The sequence below is a fragment of the Bos mutus genome, unplaced genomic scaffold, assembly GCF_027580195.1.
Source record: "Bos mutus isolate GX-2022 unplaced genomic scaffold, NWIPB_WYAK_1.1 CTG271, whole genome shotgun sequence".
NCBI lineage: Eukaryota > Metazoa > Chordata > Mammalia > Artiodactyla > Bovidae > Bos > Bos mutus.
The window spans coordinates 44,861-59,755 of record NW_027219771.1 but is presented as its reverse complement, the minus strand read 5'-3'; the positions used below and the strand labels follow the sequence as shown (position 1 = coordinate 59,755).

The window sequence follows — 14,895 nt, the reverse complement described above, 5'->3', positions numbered from 1 at the left end:
CTTCCACTGTATAATCATAAGGGATTTGCTTTAGGTCATACCTGAATGGTCTAGTGGTTTTCCCTACTTTCTTCAATTTAAGTCTGAATTTGGTAATAAGGAGTTTATGATCTGAGCCACAGTCAGCTCCTGGTCTTGTTTTTGTTGAGTGTATAGAGCTTCTCCATCTTTGGCTGCAAAGAATATAATCAATCTGATTTCGGTGTTGACCATTTGGTGGTGTCCATGTGTAGAGTCTTCTCTTGTGTTGTTGGAAGAGGGTGTTTGTTATGACCTGTGCATTTTCTTGGGAAAACTCTATTAGTCTTTTCCCTGCTTCATTCTGTATTCCAAGGCCAAATTTGCCTGTTACTCCAGGTGTTTCTTGACTTCCTACTTTTGCATTCTAGTCCCCTATAATGAAAAGGACCTCTTTTTGGTGTGTTAGTTCTAAAAGGTCTTGTAGGTCTTCATGGAACCATTCAACTTCAGGTTCTTCAGTGTTACTGGTTGGGGCATGGACTTGGATTACTGTGATATTGAATTGTTTACCTTGGAAATGAACAGAGATCATTCTGTCGTTTTTGAGATTGCATCCTAGTACTGCATTTTGGACTCTTTTGTTGACCACGATGGCTACTCCATTTCTTCTGAGGATTTCTTGCCTGCAGTAGTAGATATAATGGTCATCTGAGTTAAATTCACCCACAAATACTCCAGTTGCACTGTTTAGGGTTCAAAAATCTGCTTCATTTGCATTTACCTAGTGTGACTGAATTTATGCATTACAATGAAGCTAGTTAATTAGTGCCATGTAATAAATATCAAAGTTCAAAGTTTTGAAATGTCCCTAACTTGTTTCTGTTGGTAGTTTCACAATAAGTTATTGTATTCATCACCTGATATCTATGTGCACAACTTACTGTGGCTAATATGGACTGGTTCCAAAGCCATATATCAGATACTAACTTTAAATAATATATTTTAAGAGAGTAGGTGAAGTTTTTCACAGCCATTTGAGTCATACTAATCAAGCTGGCAGTGAGCAGAGACCATCCTTTGCTTAAAAAATTAGGCATGTGACTTGTTGTTCAGTTGCTCAGTCCTTTCAGACTCTTTGTGACCCCATGGACTGTAGCATGCCAGGCTTCCCTGTCCTTCACTATATCCTAGAGTTTGCTCAAACTCATGCCCATTGAGCCAGTGATATCTTCCAACCATCTCTTCCTCTGTTGTCCCCTTCTTCTCCTGCCTTCAATCTTTCCCAGCATCAGGGTCTTTTCTAATGAGTCAGTTCTTCACATCAGGTGGCCAAAACACTGGAACTTCAGCTTCAGCGACAGTACTTCCAGTGAATATTCAGGGTTGATTTCTTTTAGGATTGACTGGTTTCATCTTCTTACAGGCTAAGGGAGTCTCAAGAGTCTTCTCCAGCAAACAGTTCAAAGGCAACAATTCTTCACCACTCAGCCTTTTTATTGTCCAGCTCTCACGTCTGTACATGCTACTGGAAAAAACATAGCTTTGACTATACAGACCTTTGTCGGCAAAGTAATATCTCTGCTTTTTAGTATGCTGTCTAGGTATGGTATTTTTCTTCCAAGGAGCAAAAGTCTTTTAACTTGAAGTGAAATTAAATAGCATACTTTCAAGGAGCAAGTGTCTTTTAATGCGACTTGAAGTCCAGTCTTCTCAGCCCAGATGGCACTCGGTTCAGTCAGTTCAGTCACTCAGGCATGTCCGACTCTTTGTGTCCCATTGGGCTTCATCATGCCAGGTGGCGCAAATGGTAAAGAACCCAGAAGACAATGCAGGAGACTTAAAAGACGGGCATTTGATCCCTGGGTTGGGAAAATCCCCTAGGGAAGGAAATCACAACCCACTCCAGTATTGTTACTTGGAGAACCCATGGACAGAGGACCCTGTCAGGCTACAGTCCCTGGAGTCTCAGAGAGTCGGACATGACTAAAGTGACTTAGCATGCACAAATGCCTATAGTTATGATTCTTATGCAAATGTATATATTTGTCAAAATTTCTTGAACTGTGTGCTGAAAAAGTGTAAGCTTATTGTACCTAAAGTACCTGAATAAAGTCAGATTTTATTTTTCATATGTGAAAACTATACTTCTTTGTTTTATTTCTTCCATTTAATTTAAAGCAATTATGTAACTCTAAAAGAAATCTATTTTTAATAGAATAACTGCAAATACAAAATATCAAAATTTAAAAATGAACATGGCATTTTTCTGTCAACCCTGTGTACTACACTTTTTATAAAAATTTGATATCAACCGCTTAAACATTGTATTGTGAGTTTTGTTTTTTAATTTTGTGTTTGTGAGTTACTCCATTAAAAATAATTATTTTTAAGAGTGATTCTGAAACCATTGTATTTTGTTCTATATATTTTCTTAATTACTAAAAGATCTTACACTTAAATATTCTTGATGTATTTAATAGATTGACTTCTCATAAGGCATTAGTATAAACCTAATTTGCTTTCTTGATATTAGACTTGGACTGTATAATTTATCATTTGTATTTTAGTATGATGATAAAGCCACTTCCCCCCAAGAGAAATGACTGTGTAGGATCAGCAGCAGTAGCAACAGGATCTGTTCATAATTCTTTAATTTAAAAAAGAAAGAAGTCTGATATATACAGACTACTATATATAAAATAGACAACAAATAAGGATCTACTATATAACACAGGGGACTCTACTCCATACTTTTTTATAGCCTATATGGGAAAATAACCTTTAAGAAAAGTGTATATCTTTAACTGATTCACTTTGCAATGCATCTGAAATTACACATTATAAATCAACTCTATTGGGGAGGGAGGAGGGAGGAGGGTTCAGGATGGGGAACACATGTATACCTGTGGTGGATTCATTTTGATATTTGGCAAAACTAATACAATTATGTAAAGTTTAAAAATTAAATAAAATTTTAAAAAATTTGTTTTTAAAATAAAAATTAAGTCTGAGATTTTTTCAAGATTTTCATATTTGCAAATAATGATCTGCACATAGTACATGCTCGTCTCATTTTTGGCTTAGAAAATCATAACCTTTCACTGAGATTGAAAAAATAATTTGTCTTCTTACTGTCCAGGTTACTTCCTTAGACCCACTCTTCATTATGTTTTCCACATTTGCCATCTTGTATGTAATTCTTTTTCTCCTGGTATTTCACATTGCAGACTTACAAAATATGTCTAGATTTTCCTCTCTAGTACTTATTTAAGGTGCCAGACCATTGCCTATTCTTTGGTACCACAAGGGATGATGCTTTCACTTAACTTCATACCCTAGCGGTACATATTTATAGATATATATTTTTTCACTGTGTGTTTTCAAACATATTAGATGTCTTAGTACAATTGAGAAAAGACTAAAGAAAACTTTATTTATTTATTTATTGTAACTAGCCTTCTGAATCCCAGTTGAGCTATTCCAAATCCTGAAAGATGATGCTGTGAAAGTGCTGCACTCAATATGCCAGCAAATTTGGAAAACTTAGCAGTGGCCACAGGACTGGAAAAGGTCAGTTTTCATTCCAATCCCAAAGAAAGGCAATGCCAAGGAATGCTCAAACTACCACACAATTGCACTCATCTCAAACGCTAGTAAAGTAATGCTCAAAATTCTCCAAGTCAGGCTTCAGCAATATGTGAACCTAAAACTTCATGATGTTCAAGCTGGTTTTAGAAAAGGCAGAGGAACCAGAGATCAAATTGCCAACATCCTCTGGATCATGGAAAAAGCAAGAGAGTTCCAGAAAAACATCTATTTCTGTTTTATTGACTATGCCAAAGTCTTTGACTGTGTGGATCACAATAAACTGTGGAAAACTCTGAAAGAGATGGGAATACCAGACCACCTGATCTGCCTCTTCAGAAATCTGTATGCAGGTCAGGAAGCAACAGTTAGAACTGGACATGGAACAACAGACTGGTTCCAAATAGGAAAAGGAGTACGTCAAGGCTGTATATTGTCACCCTGTTTATTTAACTTATATCATGAGAAATGCTGGACTGGAAGAAACACAAGCTGGAATCAAGATTGCTGGGAGAAATATCAATCACCTCAGATATGCAGATGACAGCACCCTTATGGCAGAAAGTGAAGAGGAACTAAAAAGCCTCTTGATGAAAGTGAAAGTGGAGAGTGAAAAAGTTGGCTTTAAAGCTCAACATTCAGAAAACGAAGATCATGACATCCAGTCCCATCACTTCATGGGAAATAGATGGGGAAACAGTGTCAGACTTTATTTTTCTGGGCTCCAAAATCACTACAGATGGTGACTGCAGTCATGAAATTAAAAGACCCTTACTCCTTGGAAGGAAAGTTATGACCAACCTAGATAGCATATTCAAAAGTAGAGACATTATTTTGCCAACAAAGTTTCATCTAATCAAGGCTATGGTTTTTCTTGTGGTCACGTATGGATATGAGAGTTGGACTGTGAAGAAGGCTGAGCGCTGAAGAATTGATGCTTTTGAACTGTGGTGTTGGAGAAGACTCTTGAGAGTCCCTTGGACTGCAAGGAGATCCAACCAGTCCATTGTGAAGGAGATCAGCCCTGGGATTTCTTTGGAAGGAATGATGCTAAAGCTGAAACTCCAGTACTTTGGCCACCTCATGCGAAGAGTTGACTCATTGGAAACGACTCTGATGCTGGGAGGGATTGGGGGCAGGAGGAGAAGGGAACGAAACAGGATGAGATGGCTGGATGGCATCACTGACTCGATGGACGTGAGTCTGAGTGAACTCTGGGAGTTGGTGATGGACAGGGAGGCCTGGCGTGCTGCAATTCATGGGGTCGCAAAGAGTCGGACACAACTGAGCAACTGATCTGATCTGATCTGAGCCCCCTGAAATACTGGGGCAATTGTAAAAAATTCCACTGTTTTACCTCCCACCCTTGCACACTAGATTCATGCGAAATAAGTTAGACTTCACAGCTTTTTTTCCTACTTTTTAAAAACAATGTCTTCAAATATGCTTAGTCAAAAGCCATGTCAGCTAGGAAATTAATTAATACTCCTTAGTGTAAACAGATCAATTTGGGTCAACATGACTCAAAGTTAAATCTTTTATTCCCTAGCTTAACTTCAATAACCAAGACTACACTGAAAAAAGACATACTGCTTTTCTTATCTTTATAGTAGATTTACCCAAAACCACTGCATTATGTGTGTGTATGTATATATATATATTTTTTTTTTTTGCACAATGGGCCAAGTAACTATAGATAAGAATGAAGTTTTGCCATTTTAAACAACATAAATGGACTTGGAAGGTATTATTCTTTGTGAAATTTGTCATACAGGGAAATACAAATACAGTATGATATCATTTATATGTGGAATCAAAAAAATAAAGAAAATTAATGAATATAACAAAACAGAAACAGACTCATAGATACAGATAAAGGGAGGGACAAGATAGGTATACTTGATTAAGAGGTGTTAAGTATTATGTATAAAATAAAGAAGCTCCAAGGACATACCATACAACACAGAAAGTATAACCAATATTTTACAATAACTCTAAATGCAGTATAATCTTTAAAAATTGTGAATCTCTGTGTTATACACCTAAAACTATTGTAAATCAACTATATATCAATTTAAAAATTATTTAAAAACAAATTATTTGAAAGATTTGCTAAAACTCTTTAGGTGAAAGTTGAATATGAACTGAGTCTGTAAATTAACACTCATCTTTACACAGAATGGCAATAAATGCAGAAAAATGATAGGACTGATCTTTAAAAAATCACCATTTTCTAGACAACAATGAAATAACTGCTTGCAGCCTCGGGTCTTAAAGAGACTCTACAACCATTAGTTGAAAATTTTGGAGAAATAATATCTACAAAAATGTTAAGATTTACAGCAAAGATAACTTGTCAATTGTAACAATTTCATTTAAGGGTGAGAAAACCAGCTGTTACTAGCAATTCAGATTTAGATCAATCAGCATCAATAGCGAAGGCCACTTGATTTGATGCAGTACAAAGTAATAAGATATCACCTTAAATATTTTAGCTTAATTATTTATATCTATATTTTAATATTAAAATTTGTATATTTATAAATTTTAAATGTTTATAGTTAACTGATTTAAGCTTAATATGCTGTTTAAAATTTATGGATATAAAAATCACCTTTCAGACTGTTGGTGCATGTTTCTAAAACACTCTGTACCAGCAAAATCAGGAGAATGATACTAGACCTGGAGATCATTACAAATCGATCTCCAAAGCTCTCAACATATGTTGTTTCACTTAGTATATATCTTCATTTTAGAAAATATTTTGTGGTTCAAAGGTGGTGTATATTAAAGAACATAAAAATTTAAAAATTCATGTAAGTAAAAAGAAGTTAAGCACATTTACACCTATTATCTGTATATTCAACTATAGCTATTCTAAGTGTTTTCTTACACTTCTTGTCAATATTTTTCTATAAAAAGATATTCAGTATTTACAGCAGTGTCTTTATGTGTGTGTTTATACTTAATGTTGAAGTTTTTAATCACTTATATTCCATGTTATAATAGTTATGCAATATGATTCTCATTGCTCTTTATTTGAATTATTATGTGTACTTTGATGAGCATATTGTAAAATATTATGAGATCCAACCAGTCCATCCTAAAGGAAATCAGTCCTGAATATTCATTGGAAGGACTGATGCTGAAACTGAAACTCCAACACTTTGGCCACATGATGCGAAAAACTGCCCCATTTGAAAACACCCTGATGCTGTGAAAGATTGAAGGCAGGAGGAGAAGGTGGTGACAGAGGATGAGATGGTTAGATGGCATCACCAACTTGATGCACATGAGTTTGAGTAAACTCCGGGAGTTAGTACTGGACAGGGGAGGCCTGAGGTGCTGCAGTCCATGGGGTCACAAAGAGTCAGACATGACTGAATGACTGAAATGAACTGAAATGAAAATATTATGTATTTCATCATTTTTGGTTTATTAATCTATTGATAGATGAGCAAAAGTAAGATGAACTATACTTAATTACTGACATAGGTATGACATAGTTTGCTTTTATATGTTTGTTAAGTGATATTATCAATATTTTGAAGTTTTCCATTTCTTTCCACACTTTTTTCCCATGTCTTCTAAAACAGTTTCAGAAAGCCTTCAGAAGTAATGGAGAAAGATTTAAGAACGTTAGGAAACTGATGGATGGAAAGAGGCATGGAAGTGATTGAATCTAACTTCTTGCTGTAAATGTTTCATGAACAAGACACATAACATTTTGACTTGCAAAGTTTAATGAGGCACTTTTAAGAAGTGATTCATTGGTCTTCCATCTTTCAATTACATCGTTACCACATATTTAACATAAATCTGTTTTATGATTCAAGATGAGTTAGAAACTACTTGATAAAATAAACAAAATTGAATTAATCAGGAAAAATCTGAATACATGTACATATTTCAATTTTACAACTGCATTTAGTCAATGTTTTTTCCACAGCTAGGATACACCACCTTTCCTTCCCGACAGGTTGTTTGAAATGTATGTTCTGGTGTCACTGGATGATAACCATGTTGACACATGAATTCAATATTATCCTCTGTTTTAAAGTAAAGTTTTGTATCAGGTTTCCATCTTAACTGTATGTGATGTTTTCTCATCGTTTCTTCTGAAATTACACATGCCTCTAAAGTTAAAGAAAATAAACAAAAATTTTAGTAGTATGCAAATGCTTTCTATAGAATTTCAGGGTTTCAAGAACTTTGTTCCAAATATTCCTCCTCAAAACTTTTCCAAACAAATACACTGAAAATCTATAATGTAGGTTTCATTATATTAAAAATTTAATATTACAAGAATGAGATACTTCGTTTAGTGTGATCATTAAATGTTATAATGAAAGATTCATAATGTCAGTTATCATATGAAGACCCTTCATTAAGGAACCACTGTTGCTCAAACATGAAATTTTCTAACTTTATTTCTATATACAGATATGAACACTTGGTTGTAAAGCATGAAAAAGAATGGTTGTTATTTAATCCATAAAAATTCTATTAACAGTTAAACATTATGCTGTGTACAAGGATTATCCCAGGATCCAAGAGAAGTTTAAAGCATTTACCTAAGCATTTTGGTGGTTCTGACCACTCTCCATTCTGACATACTACGTTTCTGTTTCCCTGTAGTTCATAGTAGGCCTGACACTGGTACTCAACACTCATTCCTGGAGGATACACCGATTGCAGGAGTGAGGTAATGTCTCCGTTGTCTATTGGTGGTGGAGGCCCACATTTTCCTTGAGAGTCTAAAAAATAATGGTGCTTGATTTATTCAAAGACCACCCGTACAGTTTTAAATAAATAAAAATGTAGCCAAATATATAAAATCAAAACTTATGACTTCTTATGACAGAAATGATTTGTAGAAGGAATTTTAATCACTTAATCAGAAATGCACATTTTAAGACCTAATTTTTACCCCCATGGAAGCACATATAGTACATTAACAAATATGTCTGCTTTGCAGTGTCCTGATGATAAAACATATTTCTTTCAGAATATATGCTGGAAAGATGGATAGCTAAGATTAAAAAAATTGACCCTTTTAAACAACATGTTGCAGTGTTTGAAATGAAATTTTGACTTCCATTTCTGGACAAGATGAGGTAAAAATGTTTGTGCTTATGGCATCTGCTAAGTATTCCTTCTGACAAATAAAGGTCCTGATACAGTATAAAAACTAACACAGGAGACTGTGAAACAAGTAGAGAAGTCAATCTGCTTAGGGACCTCGGGATTGAAAGAATTACACTGAAGAGAGTCCTTGCAGTTTTCATTTTGCCATCTATGTATCCCAAATGGGCCCCTGAGACTGCAACCCAGACGTAATACAAGTCCAGAAAGAAAAAATCTCATAAAGCAGTTGATCTCTTTAATAAAAGGCCCAGAAAAGAGTAGCTTAGCAAGACACAAACAATTGTCACAATACTGACTTAGTCTAGAAATACACCTTGTGTGCACCAGGACCCAGAGACCCCACAGAGACTGAGTCAGAACTGTGTTTGAGTGTCTCCTGTAGAATTATGGGTGAGCAGTGGACTGCTGCAGGGGCAGGGGCTCTGGGTGTAGTAGATCTGGGTATGGCATGAACCTTCTTGGAGGAGGTCAACATCCCCCCACAATAGAGTCACCAGAACTTACACAGGACTGTGGAAATAGACTCTTAGAGGTCCCAAACAAAACCTTGTGAGCACCAGGACCCAGGAGAAAGGAGCAGTGACCCCACAAGAGACTGACCCAGACTTGAACGTGAGTGCCCAGGAGACTGGCTGAAGCTTGGGTTGGTGATGGCCTGCTGCAGGGTTGGGGGCACTGAGTGCAGTAGTGCATGCATAAGACCTTTTGAAGGAGGTCAACATTATCTTCCTTACCTCCACCGTAGTTTGGCCACAGGTCAAACAACAGGGAGGGAACACAGCCTCATCCATCAACAGAAAATTTGTCTAAAGATTTACTGAGCATGGCCCCTTCCATCAGACCAAGACTCAGTTTCCCCATGAGTCAGTCTCTCCCATCAGGAATCTTCCATAAGCCTCTTAACCTTATCCATCAGAGGGCAGACGGAATGAAAATCACAGTCACAGAACATTAACCATTCTGATCACATGGACCACAACCTTGTCTAACTCAATGAAACTCTGAGCCATGCCCTGTAGGGCCACTCAAGACAAATGGGTCATGGTGGCGAGTCCTGACAAAACATGGTCCACTTGAGAAGGGAATGGCAAACCACTTCAGTACTCTTGCCTTGAGAACCCCATGAAAAATATGGAAAGGCAAAAAGATAGGACACTGTAAAATGAACTCCTCAGGTCGGTAGGTGCTCAATATGCTACTGTAGATCAGTGAAGAAATAACTCCAGAAAGAAAAAGGAGATGGAGCCAAAGCAAAAACAACACCCAGTTGTGGATGTGACTGGTGATGGAAGTAAAGTCTGATGCTGTAAAGAGCAATAGTGCATAGGAACCTGGGATGTTAGGTTCATGAATCAAGGCAACTTGGAAGTGTCAAACAGGGGTTGGTAAGAGTGAACATCAACATTTTAGGAATTAGTGAACATTAAAATGAAATGAAATGGGTGAATTTGACTCAAATGACCATTATATCTATTACTGTGGACAAGAATCCCTTCGAAGAAATGGAGTAGCCATGATAGTCAACAAAAGAGTCTGAAATGCAGTGCTTGGATAAAATCTCAAAAGTGACAGAATAATCTCGGTTCATTTCAAAGACAAAGCAATCAATATCACAGTAATCTAGGTCTATGCCCCGACCAGTAATGCTGAAGAGGCAGAAGTTGAACAGTTTTCTGAAGACCTACAAGACCTTCTGGAACTAATACCCCAAAAAGTTGTCCTTTTCATTATAGGGGACTGGAATACAAAACAGGAAGTCAAGAGATACCTGGAGTAACAGGCAAATTTGGCTTTGAGGTACAAAATGAAGCAAGGCAAAGGCTAACAGAGTTTTGTCAAGGGAGTGCTCTGGTCATATCAAATATCCACTTCCAAAAACACAAGAGAAGACTCTACACACGGACATCACCAGATGGTCAATTCCAAAATCAGATTGGTTATATTCTTTGCAGCCACAGATGGAGAAGCTCTATACAGTTAGCAAAAACAAGACTTGGAGCTGACTGTGGCTCAAATCATGAGTTTCTTGTTGCCAAATTCAGATTTAAAATGAAGAAAGTAAGGAAAACCCCTAGACCATTCAAGTATGACCTAAATCAAATCCCTGATGATTATAGACTGGAAGTGACAAATAGAGTCAAAGGATTAGATCTGATAAGAAAGAATGCCTGAAGAACTATCAACAAAGGTTAGTGACTTTGTACAGGAGGCAGTGATCAAGACCATCCCCCCAAAAAAAGTAATGTAAAAAGGCAAAATGGTTGTCTGAGGAGGCCTTAAAAATAGCTGAGAAAAAAAGAGATGCTAGCTAAAGGCAATGGAGAAAAGGAAAGATAAACCCATTTGAATGCAGAGTTCCAAAGAATAGCAAGGAAAGATAAGAAAGCCTTCCTCAGTGATCAATGCAAAGAAATGGAGGAAAATAATAGAATGGTAAGGACTAGAGTTCTTTTCAAGAAAATTAGAGATACCAAAGGAATATTTCATGAAAAGATGGGCACAATAAAGGAGAGAAATGGTATGGACCTAACAGAGGCAGAAGATATAATAAGTGGCCAAAATACACAGAAGAACTATACAAAAAAGGTCTTCATGATGCAGATAAGCACGATGGTGGGCTCACTCATCAACAGCACAACATCCTGAAATGTGGAGTCAAGTGGGCCTTAGGAAGAATCACTACAAACAAAGCTAGTGGAGGTGATGGAATTCCCGTTGAGCTGCTCCAAATCCTAAAAGATGATGCTGTTGAAGTACTGCACTCAATATGCCAGCAAATTTGGAAAACTCAGCAGAGGCCACAGATTGGAAAAGGTCAGATTTCATCTCAATCCCAAAGAAAGGCAATCCCTAAGAATGTTCAAACTACTGCAGGATTGCACTCATCTCACACACTAGCAAAGTAATGCTCAAAATTCTCCAAGTTAGAGTTCAACAGTACTGAACTGTGAACTTCCAGATGTTTACGCTGGATTTTGAAAAGGCAGAGAAACCAGAGATCAAATTGCTAAAATCCTTTGGATCATAGAAAAAGAAAGAGAATTCCAGAACATCATCTACTTCTGCTTTATTGACTATGCCAAAGCCTTTGACTGTGTGGAAAACATTTCTTTGTTGGAAAAGAATTTTCCAACAAACTGTGGAAAATTCTTAAAGAGATGAGAATAGAACACCTGACATGCCTCTTGAGAAAACTGTATGCAGTTCAAGAAGCAACAGTTAGAACTTGACAAGGAACCACAAACTGGTTCCAAATCAAGAAAGGAGTATGTCAAGGCTATATTTTGTCACCTTGCTTATTTAACTTATATGCAGAGTACATCATGCTAAATGCTGGGCCTGATGAAGCACAAGCTGAAACAAGATTGTGCAGAGAAATATCAACAACCTCAGATATGTAGATGACACCACCTTTAATGGCAGAAAGTGAAGAATTAAAGAGTCTCTTGAGGAAAGTGAAAGAAGAGAGTGAAAAGTTGCCTTAAAACTCAACGTTTGGAAAACTAAGGTCATGGCATCTGGTCCCATCACTTCATGGCAAATAGATGGAAAACAATGGAAACAGTGAGAGACTTATTTTGGGGGTCTCCAAAATCACTGCAGATGGTGACTGCAGCCATGAAATTAAAAGACATTTGTTCCTTAGAAGAAAAGTTATGACCAACCTAGACAGTATATTAAAAAGCATAAATATTACTTTCCCAACAAAGTCAAAATTATGGTTTTGCCAGTAGTCATGTATGATTTTTCCCATGGTCATGTATGGGTGTGAGAGTTGGATGACAGACAAAGCTGAACACTGAAAAATTTATGCTTTTGAACTGTGGTGTTTGAGAAGATTCTTGAGAGTCCCTTGGACAACAAGGATATCCAACCAGTCAATCCTAAAGATCAGTCCTGAATATTCACTAGAAGGACTGATGATGAAGCTGAAACTCCAATACTTTGGCCACCTGATCTAAAGAACTAACTCATTTGAAAAGATCCTGATGCTGGTAAACACTAAAGATGGGAGGAGAAGGGGACGGCAGAGGATGAGATGGTTGGATGGCATCACCAACTCGATGACCATGAATTTGAGTAAGCTCTGGGAGTTGGTGATGGACAGGGAGGCCTGGAGTGCTGCAGTTCATGGGTTTGCAAAGAGTTGGACATGACTGAGTGATTGAACTGAGCATATTTAGTCTAGAAACACACCAATGTAGAAATCTAAGACCAATCCTTTCCCTGTCTTGATCTACAGGAGCCATGAAAATAGCCCTCATTTCCACCCACATGATGGGGGAACAAGAAACCTCTGCCCTTTCTCCTAATTCAGAGGAAGCCGGATGAGAAGCTTTGACTTGCACCCTACATGGCAGTAATGGAGGCCTGATTAATGAGGGAGTCCAATAACATCCTTAGTCTCAAGATATAAAAGCTCATCTGTCCGAATAAAGTTGAAAATCATTTATCAGGCCAAGACCAAGTAAGGCTCAAAAAAGAAAAAACAATCAACAGAAGAAAACACTGAGATGACACAGATATGGAAATTTTGGATGAAGCCTTCACATTGAGATGACACAGATATGGAAATTTTGGATGAAGCCTTCACACTGAGATGACACAGATATGGAAATTTTGGATGAAGCCTTCACACTGAGATGACACAGATATGGAAATTTTGGATGAAGCCTTCACACTGAGAGGACACAGATATGGAAATTTTGGATGAAGCCTTCACACTGAGATGACACAGATATGGAAATTTTGGATGAAGCCTTCACACTGAGATGACACAGATATGGAAATTTTGGATGAAGCCTTCACACTGAGACGACACAGATATGGAAATTTTGGATGAAGCCTTCACACTGAGATGACCATATCTGTGTCATCTCAGTGTTTTCTTCTGTTGATTGTTTTTTCTCTTTTGAGCCTTACCTGGTCTTGGCCTGATAAGTGATTTTCAACTTTATTCGGACAGATGAGCTTTTATATCTTGAGACTAAGGATGTTATTGGACTCCCTCATTAATCAGGCCTCCATTACTGCCATGTAGGGTGCAAGTCAAAGTTTCCCATCCGGCTGCCTTATGATCCAGCAATTCCACTGCTGGGCATACACAGTGAGGAAACCAGAAGGGAAAGAGACACGTGTACCCCAATGTTCATCGCAGCACTGTTTATAATAGCCAGGACATGGAAGCAACCTAGATGCCCATCAGCAGATGAATGGATAAGAAAGCTGTAGTACATATACACAATGGAGTATTACTCAGTCATTAAAAAGAATACATTTGAATCAGTTCTAATGAGATGGATGAAACTGGAACCTATTACACAGAGTGAAGTAAGCTAGAAAGAAAAACACCAATACAGTATACTAACGCATATATATGGAATTTAGAAAGATGGTAACAATAACCCTGTGTACGAGACAGCAAAAGAGACAGTGATGTATAGATCAGTCTTATGCACTCTGTGGGAGAGGGAGAGGGTGGGGAGACTTGGGAGAATGGCATTGAAACATGTATAATATCATGTATGAAACGAGTCTCCAGTCCAGGTTTGATGCACGATACTGGATGCTTGGGGCTGGTGCACTGGGACGACCCAGAGGGAGGGTATGGGGAGGGAGGAGGGAGGAGGGTTCAGGATGGGGAACACAGGTATACCTGTGGTGGATTCATTTCGATATTTGGCAAAACTAATACAATATTGTAAAGTTTAAAAATAAAATAAAATTTAAAAAAAAATCCAGTCCAATTGATAGAACCAGAAAATAAGTTATTTAAAAAACTACATGGCTCAACAATACACTGCAGACAGCAGAAGGATGAATAAGTTTGAAGATAAACTAACTTTGAAAGTAGACTGAAAAGAAAATGGACATAGCTTCAAGGACCTGTGGGAAGATAGCAAAGAACTGTTGAACATGAAATCGAAGATAATGAATAATAGATAAAATCATAATGGCTGGGTTCTCTGTGCCATTATTTTCTGATGGTCCAAATGGAAAGAAAATCCAAAAGAAAGAAGGTATGTGTATATGTGTAGTTGATTCACTTTGATGTACACTAGAAACTAACACAATATTGTAGAGGAAATGCACTCCAAAATTATTCTTGAAAAACAATGGCTAAAAATTTCTCAAATAGGGCATATGACTTAGCGACTAACCAAAACAACAGCTACGTATTAAAAATGCTCAGTGAATTCC

The 14,895-nt window shown here is 37.3% G+C and overlaps 1 protein-coding gene across 1 annotated transcript in view; it reads right to left on the bottom strand.

Moving 5' to 3' along the window:
• Positions 1 to 14,895, bottom strand: part of LOC138986934 (complement factor H-related protein 4-like) — a gene marked incomplete at its 5' end in the record, with an annotated part of 89,955 nt that overhangs the window by 33,566 nt on the left and 41,494 nt on the right. The window contains 2 exons of the mRNA XM_070366919.1: positions 7,494 to 7,682; positions 8,121 to 8,303. Coding sequence (XP_070223020.1) covers positions 7,494 to 7,682; positions 8,121 to 8,303 — 372 coding nt within the window. The remainder of the gene's footprint in view (positions 1 to 7,493; positions 7,683 to 8,120; positions 8,304 to 14,895) is intronic.